We start from the raw sequence: 17948 nt of genomic DNA, 5'->3' as shown, positions 1-17948 counted from the left end.
GACGCATTTATGCCTTTTCAGCGTGTTCCTGCTCCAGCCCCGCGCCGCTGCCGGGGCCGGTGGGTTTTATTTCCTGGAGCTCATCCATCGGTGACGTTGTGACATACGATGAATGTGTCGGTCCTAATAAAATCAAACAAACACGTACAGAGCCTTCCACACATCCTTCTCCTTCTCTGGGGCAGTTTGGGGAGGTGCCAAGCTCTTCTCTGTGGATTTTCCCATCAGGGCTTTGCTCCTGGGGTCGTTGTTAGAGGAGTTGCTGATTTTTTTTATGAGGGGTGAGCACTGCAGGAGCCGGTTGCTTTCCCTGCAGAGGTTCCCAGAATCCTTGAAAGAAGTGAGGATCAGTGCCCATCTGGAAGTTGGCATTGCCTTTGAGCCCTGAGATGGTGGATTGAGGAAGGGGAGCAGGTCACCAGTGGGTCACCAACGCACCCTCCCTGCTCCCAGCCTTCAGGCAGAGGGACAGCGAGGTGAGTTCCCCAAGGAGCTGCTGCCGAGTTGGAAGCATCGGGTGTAGCCGAGGGTGAGGATGCCGTCAGGGAGTGGTGGGGTCCTGGTGGGATCAAGCCAGGTCGATCCCCCAAAGCCTCCTTGCTGCCGGGATCCTGCAGTGCTGGAGGCCAGGCTGGATTTACAGGGGGGTGGCGAGGGCGAGGAGGGATTAATTCTGCCCCCACCGCCTCCTCCTCCTCCTCCGCCGGTGTCTAATCTCTGCTGGGGCTTCGAGGTCTGACCCTGCTCTGGTCGAGGACCGGGATAACCCTGGCTGAGCCGGGGAGGATCCACCCGAGGCTCCCGAGAACCAGGTAGTCAAAATTACCCTTTTTTTGGATATTGTTTATTTTTCAGGATCGATGCGTTTATCTGAGGGGCGGTGGGTGTTGGATGAGTGTGAGGGATGCAGAACGGGATGCTCCCCCCTGCCGGCGTGGGAGGGATGAGAATGGGAGAGTTTGGGATCCCTGTGCTCCCCTGGGGGGGCGACATTTGACATTACGGTGCCGCATTGAACCCACGCTTAACCCTAATATAACTAATAATAACCCATGTTACTAATTAATAACTGGGCGCTGTGGGGGGAGGGCTGGGCCGGACCCCTGGGGGAGGGTCAGCGCGGGGCCGGGACACCCCCACGGGGTGTGGTGGGCTCGGGCCCGCCCCCACCTGCGCGGTCCCGCCCCCGCCGCCCCGGCCCCCCCGGCACCTGCTGCGGCGGCGGCTCCGGCCATGGGCGCGCTGCGGCGGGCGGCGCTGGCGCTGGCGGCGCTGCTGGGTGAGTGAGCCCCGCGGACCCGCGAGGCTCCGGGGACACCGCGCTGGGCACCGAGGGGGGCACCGGGGGGGCACCCGACGATATGCGGGGGGACCGGGGGATGCCGGGCAGGACGCGGGAGAGATTTCGGGATGCAGCGGGCGAGGTCCGGCGGTGCTGGCGGCTGCACCCGGCGAGGCGCGGGGGGATCGAGGGACGCGAGGTAGCGCGGCGGGTACGGGGCAGGACGCGGTGGTACCGAGGGTGCGCCCGGCGGGACTCGGGAAAAGCGGGATGAACCGGGCAGGACGAGCGAGAGCTTTTGGGAGGGCACCGGGCAGGACCCGGAGAATACCGAGGGGGTCACCGGGCAGGGTGTGGGAGCAGCCGGAGGCGCCGAGCAAGACACCCGGGAGCCCGGCACTGCCGGGCAGGACCTGGGAAGCTTTAGGGTGGCACCGGGAAGGACCATGGGGGTACCACGGGTGGGGGTCTCAGCACCCACCTGTCTCTGTGCCCCCAGTCCCCTATCCCAGCAGGCAGGTTGGGGGGAAAGGGGGGGAGAGATCCACCCCCTCCCCTATTAGGAGTGCCCGGAGGGGAGAAAATTTGAGTCTTTCCGGGAAAAGCCATTTGTACCTTGGAGCTGCCAAACAGCCACTTCCAGCACCCCCAAAGCCGATGTGCCCCCATATGGGAACACACCAGGGACTCCAAAGAGAGAGCCCACAGTTCACCTCCCTTCGTGGCACTGGGCAGGAAAAAATCCACTTGTTTTCCTTTGTTTACTGGTGCTGCACAGCCATTCCAGCTGGTTTTGAGGTGAGGGATCTCAACGCTTCTCTGTCCATGGGTTTTTCCCTTCTTCCACCCCTAATTTCCCACCCTATTGAGTCTTTTTGGAACTTGCGACGGTTGCTCCAAAAGAAAACATCCTTTGGCGTTCCCAGCGAAGGAGAGGCCTTTGGAGAAAGGAAACGGCCCCAAAAACAATGGCAGCAGCATTTCCTTCCAGCAGAACACTGGGTGGGGGTCCTGGAGCCGCCTTGAAGGTTTTCTTGTTCCTCCTTGAAGGTTTTCTTCCTCGATAAAAGTTAATTAAAGCATGTTTGTATGAGGCATGGGGGTCACTCAGCCCTTAAATCCCACCAGGGCGCTCCTTTGCCGCATCCCAATGGTATTTTTTGCTTGGAATCATGATGGATTCCCACCAAAAAATTGCTCTTGTGCCCTGGGATGTGACATCACAGGCACTGACAGCTCAAAAATGCAGCAAAAAGACCCTTTTGAACCCCAAATGTGTGTTTTTCCCTTAGTCTTGCTTTCAAGCAATACTTCCTTGTCCCGTGGGATCCTCATGAGATTGTGATGGGGAAAAGCAAAATGAAGGATGTTTGCCATCCCTTTATTCTTCCCAGTCCCTATCCCGTCCCATCCCCAGTCCCAACCCCAATCCCTTCCTCAATCCCATCCCAATCTCATCCCCTGCCCATCTCCATCCCATCCCATCCCATCTCCGCCTCTCCCTCCCACACCAGGGGTGAAGCACGTTTCCATCTATAGCAAAGCCACATATGATTATTGCATTATTTAATTTTTTTTCCCCAAATTTGGTCTCTCTGGAGGATAGGGCACTTTCTGCCCCCCCGCCCCCGGGGTCGTGAGAAATGCCGCTGTGGATTTTCCCAAGGGACACTGCTGCACAGCTCGCCATCTCCTATCTGCCCGTTTATAAATAGGCAAAGTTAAGGGAAGAGAAGGAAAAAAAATTCCCCAAAAATAATTTTTAAAAAAAGGGGAAGGCGACTGGCTGCCTTGCAGTGCTGAGATGCTCCTTGACCTTTTTCCAAGCTTTTTCAAGGGTCCCTTTTCCGGCCAGATTCCCGCTGTGTATTTTAAATCCCAAGCTTGGTCTTTTGGGATTTAATTTGGGTCTGGGTTTCACATGACTCCAGCGCCTTAATCCTATCAGCCAGGGTCATCAAACCCCAAGCGCCTCTGGGATTTAATTCCCCTGCAGTTAATGGGTTAGAGACTTGGGGAGGGGGCTGCAGGAGGAGTTTGCTTTTTTGGGGGGTTCAGGCTGCGCCAGAGCCAGAAAACAGCTTTTTTGGGGGGTGAAAGGATGCAATTTTAGATGAGGATAGGGTGGTTGATATCAGCACAGGGATTAATGTTAAGATTGCAGGGATTTAAAGGTGATTTTTTTCCATAGGGAATAAATTCAAAGGGAAATTTAAAGCTGTTTTTAGATTTTTTGTCACAGGAAAATTTAAAGTATTTTAGAATGCTAAATTGTAAGATATTTATTCCATAGGGGGAAAAAATTATAGCTATTTTTAAAGGTAAATTTAAGTCTATTCTGTTTTTCCATATGCAAAAAAACCCCCAGCAGATGGGCTGGGGCAGGGGGAAAACACCCGGGCAGGTGTTTAGCTCAGGGCAGCTGGATAAAAATCCAGGTTTTGAGCCCAAAGAGCAGCGGGAGGGGCTGAGGGCCCCAGGCCCCCCTGGATGAGTATGAGCACCACGAGCAGCTTAATTTTTTCGATCTGGTTAAAGCATTAGAGGATTTGGAGCGTCGAGGTGGCCAAAGCCAGAGCTGTGCCAGGGGGTTTGTCCCGTGCCTGCAGCTCCAAACCCAGCTCCACCAGCCTTTTTTGGGGTCACATCTGCCTGGGATGAGGAATTTGGGTGAATTCTGCAAGAAGAAGGCGATTTTGGGGAGCGAGCAGCCTTCAGATCTGGATCCATCTCCCTCTCCCCCATATGCTGGAGGAGAGATGATGGAGCCGGGATCTCCTGTTGCCGCAGGAGTTTTAAGGATGACAGAGCAAAGCTGCAGCCCCAAAGCACAATTAACATAATTAACGTGCTCCTCATTAGGTTTCAGGGTTAGCACACCCTGGTTTGCAACCGGGAGCAGCTCTGAGGCACACGGGACTGTTTTGATGCCTCGGGGTGGGATGGGAATCCTCGGGCTGGTGCCAGAACTTTTCCCTCTCTGGAGCCTGGATTTCCCCAGGAATCCCCAGCACCCTTTGGCCCAGCACTTTTTTTGTGCCCAAAAAATACTGCTGATGGAGGAGGCAGGATGAAAAACCTGGATTTTCCCAGCTGCTGGGGATGCACAGGGGTGCAGAAGCTGCGAAGTCATTTATTGATGCCATCTGCATCATTATTATTAATAATTTTATTATTATCATTATCATAATTATACTTACAACTCCTTATTACTAATATCACTATAATCACTGTTATTATTGTTTTTGTAACTGTTATTACTGTTAGAATTATTTTTATTAAATTACAATTATAATTCTTCAACCAGGTCTATTACCTATTATCTCTTATATGTCTAATAGAAATTACCATACAATTATTGAATATAATCTATTTTCTTCTAGATTATCCCAATTTAACACACTTTAATGATGGAGGATCTGGGCTGAAAACACCTGGATTTTCCCAGTTGTTGGGAATGCAGGGAGGTTTAGGGGCTGCGCCATCTGCATAATTAATGAACATTATTATTATTATTATTATTATTATTATTATTATTATTATTATTATTATTATTATTATTTCGATTCTTATTATCAGTATTATAATTATTATGACTGTCATCATTATTTATTGGAATCATTGTTATAATTATTATAATCACTATTATTATTAATATAACTTTCATCATTATTATTCCAACTTTTATAATTATTATTCTCTCTTTGATTATTACTCTCATTATTCTGAGCACTATTATCACTTTCACATACCCACTATTGTCCCTATTCTTACAAAAATATACCTATATTTATAACTGTTATAAATTATATGTTCTCAATGATCTATTTTTGTTCTGGAAATTCCAATTTAACGAGTCACCATCCCATATTTCTCTCCACTTTCTCTAAATTTAATACAATTATCTGTATAATTACATATAAATACACTATAATTACCATTATTTTTCCATACTCTCTATTGGATCTGATACCACAGCTTTATGTATTTAATAAATAATATTATCAATGATTTGGGACCCGCAGGCGCCTCCAGCATCTTCCCCCCCCCAAACCCTCCAGGATTTAAAGGTTTATGTTCTTAGCCCGGGTGAGCTATTTTTACACATCCTCACCAGACTGGGCCTTATTTCTCCCAGTTTTTCACCAGAGAAAGGAAATGTAATTATTATTTTTTTTTTAATTCCTGAGAAGACTTATCAGCCGGAGCAGAGTTTCCTGCCTGGAGCTGGAAGGCTCCGTCCGGAAATGGCACCAATGCCTTGCCAGGAGGGGGGATGAACAGATGAGGGAGGAGGCTAAAAATACCCCCCAGCTCCTTGTTTTCCTCTTCCCACCCCGGAAAAATCCAATTAAAACCTCTGAGCTCTTAGGGAAAAGTGTGAGGTTATTGAAAGCTCCCGAAATCCTTCAAACCCAGGGGTTTTTCCCCCCCAAACTGAGGGTTTGGGATGACAGGGCAGCATCATCCTTTCCCCCCTGCATCCCGATGTGAGGCATCCCTGGGGCGCTGGCAGGAGCAGGGCCAGCCGGGGTCACGGATCGATGGGTGGATGCAGGCATGGAGCTGCTGGGATGCAGGGCCTGGTGATGTTCCCTTGGGAAAAACAAACCAGCCCCAGCACAAACTCAGCCTTGCCTGGGCTGATTAATTTTCTGGCTGAGCCTTACGGGCAAAGCTGGGGAATGATCTTCCCCCAGGAGCTGAGCATCCCTCTCCAGTCCGTGGTACCGCTCTTACCCCATCACCTCCTTCAGTGGGGCTGGGGGGGATGCTGGGATGCAGGGGACATGGTGACAGGGGATTGGGACGGGATATTTGGGGTCAAATGAGATGGGGCACCAGAGGAAGCCACTGATGGATTATCCCAGTTTAGTGCTGGCAGCAAAAATGGGGGATACTGGATGCTGGGAAAGGCTTGGGGGTGCACATGGGGAGCCCTACAAATAAATCCCATGGGATCTGGTGCAGCATCGTGGGAGGCTGGGAGTACCCCAATACTGAGCTAAGGGGGGTGTCTGCCTGCTGGAGTTGGCTGTCTCCTGGGAGGGTGACTCGGGCCTTAGGAATTCCCAAGCTGAGTGTGGGGCGGAAGCTGGGATGGGAGGGAGCAGCAATGTCCTGCATCCTCCGGAGCAGGCGGAAAGCCCTTCCTGTGGCAGGGAAGGAGGCAAAATGTTCTCTTGGCCGAGCTTCCTGGTGATAACCTGCGATTGTTGTTTTTGTCTTGGGAATGGGGTTTTTTCTCACAGTCAGTGAGGTTTTGTGGAGAAGTAGCACCTGGGGTTGAGTCATTTCCCGGTTTCTTCCCTCTCCCACGGGCAGGTGTCTCCTTGGCCGTGCTGGAGGTGCATGTGGGGACGAGCCTGGTGTTCTCCGTGGAGGGGCAGCAGGCAGTGCTGCCTGTCTGGTACACCAGCAACTCCCAGAATGAGCCCTACATCACCTGGATGCTGAACAAGAAACCTGCTCCCTTCCAGGTGAGAAGAGGGCAGGGGCTGCAGGACTGGAGATGGAGGGGCCAAGCTGGTCGGTGACCATGGAGGGGGTGCTGGTGGTGCCCACAATGGGGGGAAGATTATGGTGCCCACCATGGGGGAGTGGCCACAGTGCCTGTGGTGGAAGGATGCCCATGATGATGAGGTGGCCATGATGGAAGGAAGCTCATGGTGCCCACCATGATGCTCATGATGGGATGGCACTCATGGTGCCCATGTAGGGAAGATGCCCACAGTGGGTAAGTGCCCATGAGGGGAGGAACCTCATGGTGGCCCACAATGTATATGTCCATGGTGAGGACGTGGTGCCCATGATGCCCACAAATGGGAGGTGCTCATGGTGGGGATGTGCCCATGGGGAGATGTGTGGGGTTCCCATAGTGGGGGCATGCTTGTGGTGCCCATGGTGGAGAGTTGGCCCATGATGGAGTGAAGTTCATGGCACCCACCATGGAGAGGTGACCACTATAGGGGACATGCTCATGGTGCCCATGATGGGGACATACCCATAGTGCCATCCCCATACCCACAGGGAGCTGCTTGTAGTGCCTATGATAGGGTGATGTCCACCATGGGGGAATCTCATGGTGCCCACCTTGATGGGGGGAGCTCATGGTGATGTGTAGATGCCCAGGATGAGGTCATGCCCACAGTGCCTGCAGTAGGGAGGTGCTTGTGGTGCCCACAGCAGGGAGAGACACAAGATGGGGAGACATCCAAGATGGGGAGATGCCTATACAGGTAGGTGTTTGTGGTGTCCGTGGTGGGAAATGCTTACACTGGGGAGATGACCATGGTCCTCATGATCAGGAGGTGCCTACGGTGGGGAGGTGCTCATTGTGCCTATGAGGGCAGATGCCCACACTGGGGTCATGCCCAGGGTGCCTGCAATAGGGAGGAGCTTGTCATGCTCATGATGGGGAGATACCCATGGCGGGGAGATGTCCTTGGTGCCCATGGTGCCTACAATGGGAAAATGTCCACAGTGGGGCACTACTTGGGGTGCTCCTGATGGGGAGATGCTCATGATGGGACAGTTGCTCATAGTGCCCATACCAGGGCACCGTGTGCCTGTGATGGGGAGCTGCCTGCAGTTCCCATGTCCAGGGTGCTCAGTGGAGGTAAGGCTGGAGGTGGCTTATGCAGCAACCTCTGCTCTACAAAATTTGAGATTTGAGGGGCTTTTCTCTCCAGCAGCACAATCTGGAAGTGAAAGCATGTGGTTTTTCCCCTATGCAGATCCTGTCATTCATAGGCGGGGTTGTGAAGGTGGAGGAGACAGATCTGATGTCCCGCGTGGGGTTCCTGTACCCCATCCTCAGCCACAACATCTCGTTGTTCATCAATGCCACCCGGGAGCAAGACTCGGGTCAGTACATGTGCACCGTCAATGTGGTGGATGACACCATCAGGATGCACAAGAACGTCGGCCTCATCAACCTCACCGTCCTGGGTAAGGCTCCCCCAGTCCCCCCGGCTCCCTTGGAGCTCCCCATGGTGCCCCTCAGGACTAACGTCAGTGCCCACAGTGCCGCCAGCCACCCCCACCTGCCAACTACATGGCAACGCCGTCGTGGGGGCCAACGTGACCTTGAGCTGCTCCTCCAAGAAGGGGAAGCCCTCGCCCATGTACCAGTGGCAGCGCGAGCCGCCCACCCTGCAGGTCTTCTTTCCCCCTGCCCAGGGTAAGGTGGCACCAGTGTGGGGCTGGGGAGTGGGGTGGGTGGATGGGCTGGAATACCCTGAGAAGATTCAGCTTTGGCTTCATCCCCTTGACCACTTCCTGCACGAGGAGGTGGAGGGTGTAGGAGCGACTGTGAGGCAGCACCCAAATTTCTCACCTGCAGACCGAGCCAGGGGCACCCTCAAGCTGACCAACCTCTCCCTGGAAATGTCGGGGGTCTACGTCTGCAGGGCTGAAAACCAAGCAGGTTCTAAGAACTGCAGCATTGTCCTGGAGGTACAATCAAGTGAGTACGTGTCCACAGGGTTGGGGAGGGGGACACAGTCCCCATGAGGTCCCTGTGGGAATAAGGCAATAAGGGAATCTCTGTCTCTCTCTGGCAGCAAGCACCAAAGCAGTCATTGCCGGCGCCGTGCTGGGCTCCCTGGGTGCCCTTGCCACCATCATCTTCTTTGCCCAGAAGTTTGTTGGCTACAGGAGGAAAAAACGTGACAGCCAGGAGGAGGGAGCCAACGAGATCAAGTGAGGCGCTCTTCCTGTGGAGGGGGTTCAAATCATCATTAGGTTTCAGGGTTAATGGGCAAGGAGAGTGTGTCCACCTCTGGCCTCATTTCTCAGACTCAGAGTTAATAGTGGGGCCAGTCATCAATATGCTCCAGAGGCAACAATCAGGAAGAAAGTTTCCACCTCTGGCCAGTTGTCATGAGGTTTCAGTGTTAACAAGGGCATTTTCGACCTCTGTTTTCTCCTTTCCCTTTTGTCCCTCTGTTTGGGGGTCCAGGATGTCTGCACAACCTCATTGCTCAGGGAGAGTACGCTGTGGGGGGGGATGGAAGGGTTCCCAGAGCTGATCTCTCTGACACTCTCTCCTCTTGGCAGGGAAGACGCCGTGGCACCCAAAACCCCATCATGGGCGAGGAGGCCAGCTTCAGATACCATGTCCAAAACCAGCACCCTGTCCTCCATCGCCGGCACGCGGCAAGCCTACGGAGCCAGAGCCCCCTCCGACACCGCCTCCATCCTCACCACCACCGGCAGCTACCGGGGACCCCCGCCCCGGGCAGGGGGGCGGCCCCCCAGCCTCTCACCCCCAGCCGTTAACGGGACCCCCCGGCGCCGCCCGGACCCCGCCGCCGCCCCCGCAGGGTCGCTGCCCCCCTCCAGCCTGGCACGAGCCGGTGCCGTTCCAGTCATGGTGCCAGCACAGAGCCGGGCTGGCTCCTTGGTGTGAGCACCCCCCAAAACACAGGGGTGCCCATAGCCAGCCCATCCCACTCCCTGTTTCCTGGGGTGGTTTTGGTCCCTTTTTGGGTTTCCTTTTCTTTTTAACAGATGCCTCGAGCAGCTGGACTCATCGTGGGTGTATTTAATGGGTGCAGGGGCTCTCTGCGTTTGGAGGGACCGAGTCTCCCCATAAATATCACCCCCCAAACCAGCCCCAGCCCTGCCTCAGGGGGGTCCCCTTCTTGTGATTTTTTTTTCTATATCTATATATCAGGTGAAATGAGGGATTTTTCATAAAAGAGCATTATAAGTGGGGGAGGGGGGGTGATGGGGACACACACACACACACACACACACACACACACACACACTTTTTTTAGGGATTTTCTGATTAAAAGCTGCTGCGCTGCCCAGCACTGGTGCTTTGGGTGAGTTTGTGCGGATTTCGAGGCGGGGAGGGATGTCCCACGACCTTCTGGGTGATGTCATAGGGCAGGGTGATGTCACAGTGCACCAGCCAAGCTCCTCAGGGTGAGGTGACATCATGACACACGTGTTGTCACACCCCCGACTGTGATGTCACTCCCTGTATCAGGAGGTATGATGCCACAATGAGTGTGTGACATCATAGCACCTGACTGGTGCCCAGATGATGCCATACAGGCATGTCACATGTCCATCAGGGATGTCATGTGTGCCTGCATGATGTCACACCCACAGTCACGCCTGGTAGTGACATCACACACAGTGATGATGGTGTGTGTGATGGCTGGAATGATGTCACTCCAGCCATCACACACACCTGTATGGCATCACACATTCAGCAGTGACATCACACACACCTGCATGGTGCCACACATCCAGCAGTGACATCACACACACCTATACAGTGTCACACATCCAGCAGTGATGTTACACACACCTGCATGGTGTCACACATCCAGCAGTGATGTCACACACACCTATACAGTGTCACACATCCAGCAGTGATGTTACACACACCTGCATGGTGTCACACATCCAGCAGTGATGTCACACACACCTATACAGTGTCACACATCCAGCAGTGATGTTACACACACCTGCATGGTGTCACACATCCAGCAGTGATGTCACACACACCTATACAGTGTCACACATCCAGCAGTGATGTCACACACACCTATACAGTGTCACTTGTCCAGTAGTGACATCACCACCTATCTCAGGCCAGCACCTCACAAGTCATCTCCCACCCACGAGTGGTGTCACAGCACACCCTGATGTCACATCCCACGCCTGGCAGTGATGTCACACGTGCCTGCAGCATGTTGCACATACACATGGGAGATCACTGCTGGCACCACCTGCCCCACACCCCTCCCATCCCTGCCCGCTGTGACCTCACCGCTCTGCCGGTGACATCAGAAGGCACCGAGGACAGGCCGGGGCTCTGGCAGGGGCGTTTATTGGGGCAGGGGGTGTCTGGGGTGGGGAGGGGCAGCCAGGGACAGGGGCAGGGCCTGGCTGTGGGGGAACCCCGGGGGATGCATGCGAGGGGCAGGGGGTGAAGCAGGGGTTCCTGGGCCTCGGCGGGCGGCGGTGGGAGGGAGTTGGTGGCGAGGGGTTTCCGGTGAGCAGCTGGTGGCCCCTGCAAGCAAGGAGAGAGCGAGTGGTCAGCCTGAGCCTGGCCCTGCCTGTACCCTGCACCCTGAGCCTTGCCTGTACCCTGTGCCCTGCCTGCACCTTTAGTGCTCTCTGCACCCTGTGCCTGCCTGCTCCCTGCACCGTGTCCTGCCTGTACACTGAACACTTGTTTATACCCTGTGCCCTGCCTGCACCGTTAGTGCTCTCTGCACCCTGTGCCTGCCTGCTCCCTGTGTCCCGTCTGCACTCTGCAGCCTTCACCCTGCCTGCACCCTGTGCCCTGACTGCACCCTGCCCACGCCCTGCACCCTGCCTGCACCCTGCTCACGTGCTGCTTCTGCAGCCTGCACCCTTTCCATGCCCTCCCCCTGCCCACACCCTGCCCGTGCTCTACTTGCAGCCCACCCATACCCTGCCTGCACCCTTGTCCTGCCTCCACTGCTGCCCACACTCTGCCCTCAACCAGCCCAAGAACCTGGGGGGGACCCCTGCATGCACCCACCTAGGCACAGCACCGTGGCAGAAGGAGGGGAACCTGGCTCCCTTGCTGCCAACCTGCTCAGCCCCCCTAACAAGGCATCCCAAAGGAGTCTCTGGGCCCTAGGAAGCTGCACAGCACTTGCACTTGGCAGCTACTTCCTCACTGCAGCCCTCTGACCTCCTCACTGCAGCTCCAGTGCAGCCCCAGTGCATCCTTACTCAATCCTCACTGCAGTCCCATTGAATCCCCATTGCATCTCCAGTTCATTCCCATTGCATCCTCACTGAATCTCTGTTGCTTCCCCACTGCATCCCCAGTTCATCCCCACACATCCTCACTGCATCCCCCTTTTGCAGTCCCACTGCAGCCTCACTGTGGTTCCACACTGTCCCCACTGATCTTCACAAAATCCCCACTTCATCCTCTATTCATTCTCATCCCAGCCCCACTGAATTCCCTCTCCATCCTCAGTGCATGCTCACTGCATTTTCACTGAATCTCCAGTGCATTCTCACTGCATCCCCATTGCTTCCCCATGTCTCAGTTCTGTTCCCACTGTACCCTCAGTTCATTCCCACTGTGTCCCAGCTGAGCTCCAGTTCCTTCCACTGCATTCTCAGTTCCTTCCCGCTGCAGCCTTGTTGAATCTCCACTGCATCCTCACTGCATCCTTCTCTTCCTCCCCGCTGCATCTTCAGTTCATCCCCACTGTATCTGCACTGAATCCCCACTGCACTCCTACTCCATCCCCACTGCATCCCAGTTCCATCCCAGCTGCAGCTCCACCAGCCCCACCACACTCACGTGGCCGAGCCGGCAGCACGCCGTCCCCGCCGCTAACCCCGAGCCGGCCCCGCCGGTATCCGGGGCCATCCCGCGCTCCCGGCGCAGGGCACGGCCTGGGCACGGTGCAGCCACCACCCGGGCTCCAATGCCACGCGGCCTCGGCACCGTGGGCGCTTTTTAAATTTACCTTTTCCTGCCAGGAGACTGTGACACAGGCTTTTAAAAATAGCATGTGCTGAGGCGAGGCGCTCGGGGTGGTGTTGCTAAGGGAGAGATTCAATCCAAATCTAGGGCTGCGCCTTCCCATCCTACTTCCCATCCTTCCCAACTACTACGGCGCGCACCCAAATTTAGGGCAAGGCAGGGGCTGCCTGCCTGTGTGTTTCCATCTCCTGGGAGGAAAAACCCCTTCTCCACCCTGAACCAGTGTGGGGAAGGTTGCTCCATCCCAAATCTGCACAGGGAAGGTTGCTCCATCCCAAATCTGCACAGGGAAGGATGCTCCATCCTGTATCTGCACAGGGAAGAATGCTCCATCCCATATCTGCTCAGAGCAGAATGCTCCATCCCAAATCAGCATGGGGAAGGATGCCCCATCCCAAATCAACAGAGCAAAGGACACTCAGAGCAGCATCCTTACAGAAATGACCCAGCTGTGGGGGGAAGAAGCGGGATTTGGGGTGTACCTAGTCGCCGTTGCGGAGGTCGCCGCCGCGGGTGCTGTTGGCGCACTCGGCGTCCTTGGTTTTCCGATCAATCTCACCCCCTTTGATCTTCTTGCGGGTCATATGGCCACGGAAACTAGCCTGGATCTTGGCAGCTGCCGCGTTGGCATCGGGATCGTCCAAAGGGATGTCCAGGATGTCCTCGTCCAGCTTTGTGCAGGCTCCCTCCTGACGGTGGCAATGGCAGGGTTACAGCTGGTGGGACCTCAAACAGCGCAGCCCCCTCCCCAAATGAATCCGTTCAAGAAGGTCTTAAATGAGCCCCTGTTCTAAAAATTAGGTGGAAGGCTGCTAAAAATTAGGTTTACTCATTAAAAATTAGGCTCCTTTGCTAAAAATGATGGGTTTTGCTAAAACTCAGGGTCTCTTGCAGGTGTTTTGGGGAAATGGCAACCCTGGACCACATGGCTGCAGGAAGCCAGACTCCAGCCAGGGTTATGATGCAGGGAGAGGAAAATCCATGAGAGCAGGGAATGGGGTCTGGGGGGTATTTCTGGCAGAGGGCTGGGGGCCATCCTGCACAAAATGAACTGGTCATGCCTCAGTTTCCCCTTTCCTCATAGCCTGTTGCATCCTCCTGCATCCCTCCTCAGGGCTTTGGTTGGAAACATCAGGAAATTTGGGAAAGCAGTGATGCCAGAAGGGAGGAAAAGCCCCACCAAGGACAAATCACTGTAACCCATTCCCCTCCTTCCACAGCCCACCAGAGCAGTTGGACTCAGCACCAAGTTCAACAGGAAAAAAAGAAAAACACGGGAAAATGAAATGAGGTGGAAATGAGCTGGCATTGGATGATCCAGTGCCAGCAGCTGTGGGGATGAAGCCTTTGTGTTGCCCCACGAGCACTTAAATGACTTAAAGGAGTTTTGGGGGGCTTATTTGGAGGCTGTAGATTAGGGGGGGAGGAAGCTCATCCTGTTGGAGGTGCCATGGCTCCACCAAGTCGTTCAGGTTGTTTTACCATTGTGAAAACTGAGGACGGGTCCAAGGTGGAAATGATATGTCCAGGGTGGAAATGTTATAGCCAGGGCTGGAAATCCTATAGCCAGGGAAAGGAAATCCTATATCTAGGAAAGAAATCCTATATTCAAGAGAGCTATCCTATATATGCAGAGGTGGGGGAGAACAACCTATATCCAGGGGAGAAATCCTATATACAGGAGGGAGAAACCTACATCCAGGGGAGAAATACTATATCTGGAGAAGGGAATCCTATAGTCAGAGGAGAAAACCTATACATGGAGGGGCATATCCTATATCCAGGCGAGAAATCCTATACCCAAGAGAGAAATCCTATATTAGGAGAGAGGAAATCCTATATCCAGGGGAGAAATACCATATACAGGTGGAGGAAATCTATATATGTGGGGGCATTTCCTATATCCAGGGGAGAAATCCTATATTCAGGGGAGAAATCCTATATTCAGGGGAGAAATCCTACATACAGGTGGCAGAAACCTATATCCAAGTTGAAAAATCCTGTGTATAGGTAGGAAAAAACATACATTTAGGAGAAAAAATCCTATATCCAGGGGAGACATCCTATATTCAGGGGAGAAAACCCATAAACCCATAAACAGGGGGCCATATCCTATATTCACAGGAGAAATCCTATATCCAGTGGAAAAACACCATATCCATGGGGTGAAAACCTCTATGCAGCTGATGAAAACTTGTATCTAGGAGAGAAATCCAGTATTCAGAAGGAGAAATCCTACATATGAAGGGAAAAGTCCTATATGTACGGGAGAAATCCTATATCCAGGCAGGAAAAATCCTATATCCAGGGTGGGCTTTGCCTCTCTGGAGGTGCCCAGGAGGAGAGATGGGGGCTTTTCCCTGTGCTGCTGTCTTAGCAGGAGGAGGAAAACGGGAGAAAAAAGTGGGGAAAGGGGAAAAAAAAGGGGAAAGGGGGAGGAAAAGCGGGAAAGGGGCAGGAAAAGTCAGGGAATCAGGGAGAAAGGGGAAAAGATGTGGTGTTCTCCCCAAGCCGGCTGGTGGCCGGGAGGGAAGGGAGATTACCCTCGGGTGAGGAGAGAGGGGTGCAACCCCAATTAAGCCCTTTATCCATATGCAACCCCCGATCCCACCTGTAGAGCAATTGAGGGGTGGGGGGAAGAAAAAGCTCAATAAAAGCAGGATTCGAGGACGGGGCTTTGCTCAGTGGGCTGTGGGGTGCAGGATGCTGGCCGTGCCGTGGCCCCAGTGGGATGGAGTCCGTACTGGTGCGAGGCAGGAGTGGGGACTTGGGGGGGGCTGGGGGAAAGAAGAGCCTGGGGGCTGCAGCAGCGCTGGGGGGTCGCGGAGTTGTTTGAGCTCTTGGTGGCTGCAGTGCCCATCGCACCCCCCGCCCCCACCACCCCAAACCCCCAGCCCGGAGCAGGGATAGCGGATTAAAGGCAGGAGCGGGTGCAGGGGCACCGGGGGAAGGGGACCTACATTGCAGCAGTCCATGGCGGAGGGCGGGTGGGCGGCCAGCGGCGGGCGAGGGGCTCCGGCAGGATCTCGCTTCCCCGGCAGCTCTCCCGGCGCAGGTGGCAAGTTGAGCGGAGCCGCTTGCCTACGTAATGCGCTTTCCTCCGGGCGAGCCTATCAGCCCGACACCCCTGCCAGGCTTTTGGGGGGGAAGGAGGGGTGCCTTATTTTTTTTTTCCTCCCTTTCGCCTCTTTTTTTTTTTTTAATTTTTTTTTTATTTTCCCTCCTCCAATTTTATTTTGCAGCCTCCAACTCCCTCCTAACACTTAAAGGAGCCGGCAGCTCGCTTTGGAGTTTCGTGGAACACAACATCATATGCAGAGGATGCGAGCCAAGATGTGATGAGCCTTGCCTTCGGCGTGGAGGGTGTTTTGGGGGACAAAACTATAGCAAATGGGGGTAACGGGTTCATATTTGGGGGGTACATGACTCACAGTGATGCTGGAGGCAGATTTTGCCCCCCAGATTGGTTTGCACGGGGGGGAAAAATCCTTCTTGACCTACTTAGGACTTGGTCCTGAAGGAGGGTGAGGATGAGGATGGCAAGGATGAAGATGGTGAGGAAGGGTGGGCATGGTGGGACACAGCATCCTACCAAGCAACCGCAGAACCCCGGGGCTGATGTGTCCAGCTGCAGGCTCCAAGCAGAGGAGTGGGCTCCACTTCTGGGGTCTGGGGGTCCCTTCCCTACTCATAGGAGCATCTGACCCCCCACATTTGGGGTGTTCTCCAACCAGGGGAGAACAGTCCCAGCACTTTCCCAGCCCTCAGTGCTCCCTGCAGACCCTGCTGCCACCCCAGACCACGCCGAGGTGCTGGGACTGGCAGGGTGAGCTGGGGCACCCTGGGAAACAGGAGGGACCCCCAGGGCAATGCGGGGGGCTGCAGCCCACAGCCCCCCCATCGCCTGCCTCGCTCGCCTCTAATCCGGGTTTGGGAGTTGCTAAGCAACCGCACAAGTCGCCCGTGGGCTCCGCGCCGATGCTGCTCCAGCCAGCCCCCAAAACACAGCCTGGCCCCCCCAAGGCGGGCACAGCACCCCCCGGCCCACCTGCACTGTTGGGCCCCCTTGGCTCTCCCTGGCTAAGTTTGCTCACAGCGGTCATCCTGCTTGGGGGCATGGTGGCACTGACCTTCCTCTTTGCCACCACCACCATCATCATCATCCCCATTAGCATCCCTGTCCTACTGGCATCACTGTTTCTGGCACTGGAACTGGCACCCTCCCGTCTGCTGCCACCAGCCCTGTCCCCATCCCTGGCCTCTTTCCCACCACCTCCACCACCTTCTCCATCCCCACCATCATCCCTGTCCCCATCTCTATCACCATCCCTGTCATGATCCCTATCCCACTTCTTGTCCCCATCCTCTTCATAATGCCAATCCCTGCTCCCATTCCCAGCTTCAACCCCCTCACCCCTGTCCCTGTCCCCATCCCCAATATCATCCTCATCTGTGGCCCTGTGCCCTGTGCATCCTTGTTCCCATTCTAATCCATCTCCATCTCTCTCCAGGGCCACTCCTGCTGGGTGCAGGTGGTGACACCTCTTGTCCCCTGACACCCCAGCTCCTGGGACACCCTGCTCCCCATCCCACTCCACCCCATCCCAGGCACATCCAACCACTGCCATCTCCCTCAACTGCTTCACCCACTCTTGGAGGTTTATGGGGGTCACCCTGCCCCAGCACATGCCAGGCACCCAAACTCCCCCTTGGGAAATGCTCCCAAGCATCCCTCAAATTCCCCTGTGAGCCACTCAGCTCTCCCACTGGAGCCACTTTTCCACCATCGCTTCTTTACACCAGAACACCAGGGTGGGTGGGGGTGGGGGGTGGGAATAGCTCTGCTCCAGAAAACCCTGCTGCAGGTTCCAGGAGAAGCCTTGGCAGCTCTGCTGGGATTTTTGATGGGAAGAGATCCTTTTCCCTGGATTTTAGACCCTCCACATCCCTCACTGCCTGCTCCAATGAGAGAAAACCAGGTGTTTGTTAAGTGGGAAGGGTTTTTGGGTGATTGATCTGAGTCAATCATTTGGGGTCATGGATCTGAGAAGTTAGCCCCAAAATTAGGATTAGTCCCTCAATTAGCCCCCAGAATCTGCTCCATCCGTGGCAGCCGGGTCCTGGCAGAGCCGCCAAGCGCCGCCGTCTCCCGCAGGCTGCGGC

At 54.6% G+C, this 17948-nt stretch overlaps 2 protein-coding genes across 4 annotated transcripts; one reads left to right on the top strand and one right to left on the bottom strand.

Annotated features, from left to right (window-relative positions):
• Nucleotides 1-14: 14 nt before the first annotated feature.
• Nucleotides 15-10101, top strand: ESAM (endothelial cell adhesion molecule). Of its 3 annotated transcripts, none has more exons than XM_050983562.1 (7): nucleotides 15-476; nucleotides 6608-6762; nucleotides 8020-8233; nucleotides 8310-8465; nucleotides 8628-8750; nucleotides 8848-8986; nucleotides 9344-10101. In XM_050983562.1, exons 2-7 carry the CDS (start codon nucleotides 6733-6735, stop codon nucleotides 9693-9695), a joined length of 1014 nt encoding a protein of 337 aa, XP_050839519.1. In that variant the 5' UTR covers nucleotides 15-476; nucleotides 6608-6732; the 3' UTR covers nucleotides 9696-10101. The 3 variants fall into 3 exon arrangements, with proteins under 3 accessions (XP_050839519.1, XP_050839521.1, XP_050839518.1); XM_050983564.1 differs by lacking the exon at nucleotides 15-476 and adding an exon at nucleotides 705-812; XM_050983561.1 differs by lacking the exon at nucleotides 15-476 and adding an exon at nucleotides 1186-1279.
• Nucleotides 10102-11116: 1015 nt separating this feature from the next.
• NRGN (neurogranin) lies at nucleotides 11117-15870 on the bottom strand. The gene is made up of 3 exons (XM_009097806.4): nucleotides 15746-15870; nucleotides 13268-13474; nucleotides 11117-11318 (listed from the first exon to the last, which is right to left on the bottom strand). The coding sequence occupies exons 1-2, from the start codon at nucleotides 15758-15760 to the stop codon at nucleotides 13268-13270; spliced, it is 222 nt and encodes a 73-aa protein (XP_009096054.1). The 5' UTR covers nucleotides 15761-15870; the 3' UTR covers nucleotides 11117-11318.
• Nucleotides 15871-17948: the final 2078 nt, after the last annotated feature.

Source organism: Serinus canaria, chromosome 24, assembly GCF_022539315.1.
Source record: "Serinus canaria isolate serCan28SL12 chromosome 24, serCan2020, whole genome shotgun sequence".
NCBI lineage: Eukaryota > Metazoa > Chordata > Aves > Passeriformes > Fringillidae > Serinus > Serinus canaria.
This window is presented reverse-complemented; position numbering and strand designations above follow the sequence as displayed.